This window comes from Triticum aestivum, chromosome 3A (genome assembly GCF_018294505.1).
Source record: "Triticum aestivum cultivar Chinese Spring chromosome 3A, IWGSC CS RefSeq v2.1, whole genome shotgun sequence".
Classification (NCBI taxonomy): domain Eukaryota; kingdom Viridiplantae; phylum Streptophyta; class Magnoliopsida; order Poales; family Poaceae; genus Triticum; species Triticum aestivum.
In genome coordinates this window covers 619957673-619963386 of record NC_057800.1, presented here as the reverse complement: position 1 = coordinate 619963386, position 5714 = coordinate 619957673, and the positions used below count along the sequence as shown (strand labels likewise).

Below are 5714 nucleotides of genomic sequence, written 5' to 3'. Positions count from 1 at the left end.
TGATTTTTTTTATTTTAATAAAAATGCTTTTGTTGCTGCCATTAAGGAATGTTTTGGATAATGTTCATTGCAGGGAGATACTTTGCAACTGGAGATTCATTAACACACGCATTGGTGTCTTCACAACTAATTCTATGTATAGAAGCATGGTTTCAGTTAATGCTTCTTTTTTGCATAAGTTTCTCTGGAAAGTTGGATTAGAAATTTCCATGTTTTGACCAAAGAAATTTAGTTGGAAGGGGATAGTATGCCATGAAGTTGCTCATCTATGCACAAAGTAATCTGCAAATTGGATTTGGAGTCCAAGTGAATTAACTGACTTCAATGCTTGAGACAAACGAGATGTAAAGGTATTCCTCAGCAAAATTATGTTTATCTCACAGGGGAAAGCAAGCCACCTGAGTAAAGTTATCACTGATGTACAATTTCTCTGGCAACTTGAATAAAAAATTGTCCCAGCTCTGCATTACTGCTCAGCTAAAATAAATTATTGGTACATCAATGGCTAACTACATGACCAATTGCTACAGATAAAACAAAAATGAAAACCAAGTAAATTCAACTATCTTTTGGAGGAACTGTATGACAACTAATAACTCTAGGATGTACACTTTCGGCAGTAAGAAAGAGTTCCTCCATAAATCAACCCTGGTAACCAGCAGACGACTGACTGAAAAAGCTTGATATGATACAATGAATGAGAGCACCTGATTCAACAAAATAAAGACTGAATTGTAAGGAATCTATAGAACGGGGAGCAGCATACTGCAGCTTGTTTAATGCAGGAGGAATAGCAAAGTTTGAAATGCACCTGAGCCTTTTGAGCTTCTTAGTTTGACTCGTTTGCACTTCTTAAAGAAAATCTAGGAAGCATGGTGCTCTCACTAAAATTTTGGTTGCTCAAGGCACTTCTCAAAGAATCGGCTACCCTGCACCATGAAAGAAACAGTAAGTACACCTGAAATAAAGCAGCTGACATATTGGTGTAGTTACAGAAGACCATCTTTCCGCACCTTAAATGCAAAAGTAATATCTGAAATGTCAATCTGAAGCATTACTCTTCTAAGCTTATCTTCTTTGGATTGCCCTAATTTCAAGTATCCCTGCAATGCAAACTCCATCAAACACTCAGATAATTTTGGTTTCTTTTTCTTCTAGTATTGATGATACATAATAAAGAACCATGGGTGTTTGCATACCTGATCGCTCAAAATCATGCACATGTTAGAAAATTCAAGCATCCCAACTGCTGGAACTTGGGTCGATCTACAAATTTCTATGTATGATTTGTTGAGCTGTAACAAGGCATCCATAGGCAACTTAGAACGTCATAATTATACAGGATGTGAAGACCAAGTGTGTTCATTCAGAATGCTATCAAGTAAATATTACCTCTCCTAGAGTAGTAGCCTTTTTCCTGGAATGTTGAAAGGTATTTGCCAGTGCACACAGCACCATCTGTCCAACCAAGATGGCATGAGTGAGAATGAGATTTCAGAAATGAAGCAAAATAGCTTAATTATAAGATGAGATTATGAATTAGTCTTTACCTGTTGGTGTTGGGGAAGGCACAGTATGTTATTTACTACTGCTGGCCTGAAAACCTTCGACAAGGCAATGTCCATATGGTCAAATGTCACCTGGTAGAATTTATGTTAGATTGCACATAACATTGGAATGTGGGGTCTAAGAAGAGATATCACTATCTTCTAAAAGGAAAGTTGTTTTTTTTGGCAAGAATGATTAAATCGGATAATTTAGTGCACTGAGGATTTAGAACACAGCAATAGCATGCCAAGATACATTCAAGCCTAGTAGTGGATGTTGTTCGAATATCAGTTGGTCATTTGGGAATTGGGAGGATAGACAGAATGAAGCAACACTCAAGATCCAAGCAGTCCAATTGGTCACAACTGACATAGGCAGACCGCATTCATTTCAACATAACTGAAATGTAGAATGTGACCCGACAGATGAACTAATGGCAAAAATCAGATCATTGTTTATATGAGCTACAGAGGTGTGGCTTGGTGTAGAGACCACTTTATTCAAATTTAAACATTCCTGGCGAAAATAAACATGAGAAACCAAGAAACTTACAACTCCAGCTCCTTTATCAGAAGAATCTTGTAGTCCTGATTCAAATATTTCCACAGCACTCCTGGAACAGATAAAAGGACAAACTACATTTCAATAAGCCATACATAAGCACCAACCCCATCCAGAACTCTTTCAACAATAGATATGCTTTATATTTTCATCAGCTTTAATAATAAAGGTGGCAGATTGCAAGGTAATATGATAGTGATCTCCACAAGAAATAAATTACCTGCAAACACCAAGAGCTTTTCTCATGTCTCCAGTGGCTGCAGCTACTTTCTGATAAAAGAATAAAGCAAAGTTAAAAACTCAGAATGTACATATTACCATCAGAGCATCAGCATCCCTAGCACCCTCACACCAGATTTCCTAAACCCCATTTAGTATCACTTTACCATATCCCTTAGCAACACTTATAGGCACAAATACTTCCGATTTTGCTAGTTAAAGCAAAAACATGTTATACATAACCACACAAGTAATTTATTTGCTAGTTTTTTTTCTTAGCACCTACCATCACATCATTTAGCATTGGTGCTAGGTAATTTCGCCTACCTTTAGTGTTTGGTTAGCATCTAGTGATATGGATACTCTAAGCCATATCCTGGTGTTGCCCTAAACAAAATGTATACTTCCTCACAAAAAGTACTGCCTGATTAAGGATAACTGGACTTACCCTAGCACAAAATTCTATCGCCATTGGCTCAAAGACATCATACTCAAGAACCTGCATAATTAACAACATAGAAAGTTACATACAGCAAAACAGTTTAAGTTGACAATTTATGGAACACCTGTAAGCTTGAATTAGTCATGTGGGAAAATACCTTTAACCTATGATTAATTATGTTGGATATTTGATCCTTGGAATAGGCTCGGAAAGTTATAACAAGTGGCTTGCCTGTAAATTAGTGTCATCATGCCAAAGAAATATTAGTTTCCTTCATGTTAGCAGACATAACAACAAACACATTAGCAAGTAAATTGAAGGAGCCATTCAATTTTCACTACAGCATATATAGTAAGAATGTTTACAATTTAAGGATTCAAGCTTTGGAAGAAACCGATCTGCTAGGTCTATTGCATTTGCAATTCCTGAAAAAGATAATCAACGATCAGTTAGCAAAACAGTACAAAATGCTGAGTAAGATTGTTTTCCTTTTCTTTTCAAGAGTTAAAAGTGTACAATGTAGGTGTGAGTATCACAGAAAACTAACCTATCAGTATGCATCTCGAGAACTGGTGGGTGGTAAGCATGAAAAGGTCATGTAGCACAGCGCGGTCTCTTGTTATCAAGTAGTCCATCTCATCCACAACGACCAATCTGGCAAGCGGTGACATACAGTTCAGATAGCATGATCAAAATGGCAAGAAAAGCCATCATCGTACAAGCAGGGTGCAGATAGTTCTTACAGCATCCTCCTTGGAGCAGATTCTTTGTGAGAAAACATACGCTGCAGTTGCTGAAGTGGTGACAATTTGCCACTTGCCTTTTTCCGAACCTGGAATTTTTCAAGTATCTGCATCAAAATCCCTATTAGTACTGCATGATCGGGGCAATAAGAAGATTTGAGCCCATAATTTAGCAACAATGCGTACCTTGCCAAAAATGTCAGATGTGTTTCCAAGGTTCGTGCAATTGATTGACAAATCATCAGGCGTCTCCATTCCCATCTACGCGCGAGACAAATGACACACAATTTGACAAAGTTTCCTTTTGAAACAGAGAAATTTGCTCACATGCTGAAATCCTGTAATGTACCTCATCAGCCCATCGCGACACGCTCTGCTTGACCTTGCTGATCGACAGTGTCTTCCCTGTACCGGGGCACCCGCACACGTAGAGGCTCCCCGCCCTCTCCTGCTGGACACACGCCTTGCAGAATTCGAACACGCGCCTTTGCTCATCGTCCCTGCAAACCAGGCCGCACGAGGGCGTCGTGGCCACGTGCAGCGCCTCCTTGACCGCCTGCATCTGCGCCGGATCTGCGGGGCACAGTGAAATTTTTGGCCGTCAGAACCAAACAAGGAAAGGCAGCGGATGGCTGGAGTGAGATCTTAGAAAACTTGCCTCTTGGGTTCCACTTGGGTCTCTCCGCCGGGACGAGGTCGCCGTAGAGGCGCTTCCGGGAGGACTTGGGCGACGCCGAGAGCATCTTCGGGGCGCCGAACTGCAAGGCCGAGCAGTTGGTGCACATTGTCAGGAGATGTGAAATGAAATGAAGCGGATCCGCGCGGGGCAGGGGGGCGGAGAACTTACATTGCCGGTGCCGGCGAGCGGGGACTTGTGGGGGGAGGTGAAATGGGGCGAATCGGGCGAATCGGCGGCGCGGCGAGCGGTCATGCGGCGCTTGGCCGCGCTGCTCGGGGTGGTGCCGGCGGCCGCCGGGGAGGGGGTGGTGGCCGTCGGGGACGGGGTGGCCGCCGGGGCAGGGCTCAGCGTGGCGCTGCGGAGCGTCGGCATCGGGAGAGAGTCGGGAATTGGCGACTGGATTTGGCGGTGGAGGGAGAATTTGGAGGGAGTTGGGGAGGAACTGGGCGCGGTTGAGAGGGGAGGGAGGAGGGTGGGAAGAAAAGGGCGCCTCCCGCGGCGGGAGGGGGCGCGTGAGCGCGCCAACTGGTTTTGGACTTCGCGCGGGAAGGGACGGCAGCGCCAGATTAGAACGCGCGCTGGCGGGCTGCGGTAGTTTCTAATTTTGGCGAATGGGGGCGAGGTAATGACTCTTCAGAAATGGAAAAATATGCGGGTTTCATTTAGAAGGAAAATTGGTACAGTGTCGACTGAGTGGAGTCGTTTTTACTTCTTTTTTTCGATCAAAATCGTTTTACATCTTCTTTTGGTCTTTTGAGAAACTACTTCGATCAGACGCAGCGAAGCAGCGTTGGATGCGTCGTTTCACACCGACGCCTACCGTCATTTTCCGAATGTAGTACTCCCTCCGTCCGGAAATACTTGTCGAAGAAATGCATAAAAATGAATGTATCTAGAACTAAAATACATCTAGATACATCCATTCCTTCGACGAGTATTTCCGGACGAAGGGAGTACGTAACAGCGTACTGGCGACACAAACCTGGAAGTTTTGTGCTCCCGGGTCTCTAGAAAATTTAAATCTAAACTCTCACATGCAAATATAGAATGGACTATGTGTATTATAATTTTTCTTCTTTGCTAGGGCTGGAATTCGAGCCGAGTCGAGCTAGCTCGGCTCGACTCACTAGAACTCGTTTCGTTAACGAGCTAGCTCGACTCGACTCGTTATTATAATGAGCTCAAATTCAAGATTGGCTGACTCGTATAACTCGCGAGCTGGCTCGTTTAGCTTGTTAAGCTCGTTAAAGATATAAACATAAAACCCTCAAATATTATAAAAATAATTATGTATATATTAAACATATATATCACTAACAATAGTAATTTTTTTGTAACGCATGAGTCTCCTAGGCGGTTGGGCCTTCAACGGCTAGGCCTTGTGTTGTGCGCCTAGAACATAGGGTGCTGAGTGGCTGATCTTTTTTTGTATTGGGAGTGGCTGGTCTTTTGTACCGAGCCTAACGAGTTACACAAGTACTCGTGAGATTGGCTCGTTTAACTTGGTCTATAAACGATCTTA

At 42.6% G+C, this 5714-nt stretch overlaps 1 protein-coding gene across 1 annotated transcript; it reads right to left on the bottom strand.

The window, feature by feature from the left end:
- Positions 1 to 345: 345 nt before the first annotated feature.
- LOC123062640 (cell division control protein 6 homolog) lies at positions 346 to 4668 on the bottom strand. Its single transcript, XM_044486240.1, has 17 exons — positions 4361 to 4668; positions 4172 to 4271; positions 3863 to 4086; positions 3700 to 3774; positions 3514 to 3620; positions 3318 to 3424; positions 3136 to 3195; positions 2928 to 3001; positions 2777 to 2827; positions 2330 to 2379; positions 2101 to 2161; positions 1551 to 1640; positions 1393 to 1458; positions 1200 to 1295; positions 1014 to 1103; positions 812 to 929; positions 346 to 707 (listed from the first exon to the last, which is right to left on the bottom strand). The coding sequence occupies exons 1-16, from the start codon at positions 4562 to 4564 to the stop codon at positions 885 to 887; spliced, it is 1500 nt and encodes a 499-aa protein (XP_044342175.1). The 5' UTR covers positions 4565 to 4668; the 3' UTR covers positions 346 to 707; positions 812 to 884.
- Positions 4669 to 5714: the final 1046 nt, after the last annotated feature.

Coding starts and splice junctions, on each gene's coding strand:
- LOC123062640 (XM_044486240.1), bottom strand. CDS start 4,564: ATGCCGACGCTCCGCAGCGCCACGCTGAGCCCTGCCCCGGCGGCCACC. Junction 2,380..2,776: donor CGATAGAATTTTGTGCTAGG/GTAAGTCCAGTT, acceptor TTCTTTTATCAG/AAAGTAGCTGCAGCCACTGG. Junction 1,104..1,199: donor GCATGATTTTGAGCGATCAG/GTATGCAAACAC, acceptor TTTGCATTGCAG/GGATACTTGAAATTAGGGCA.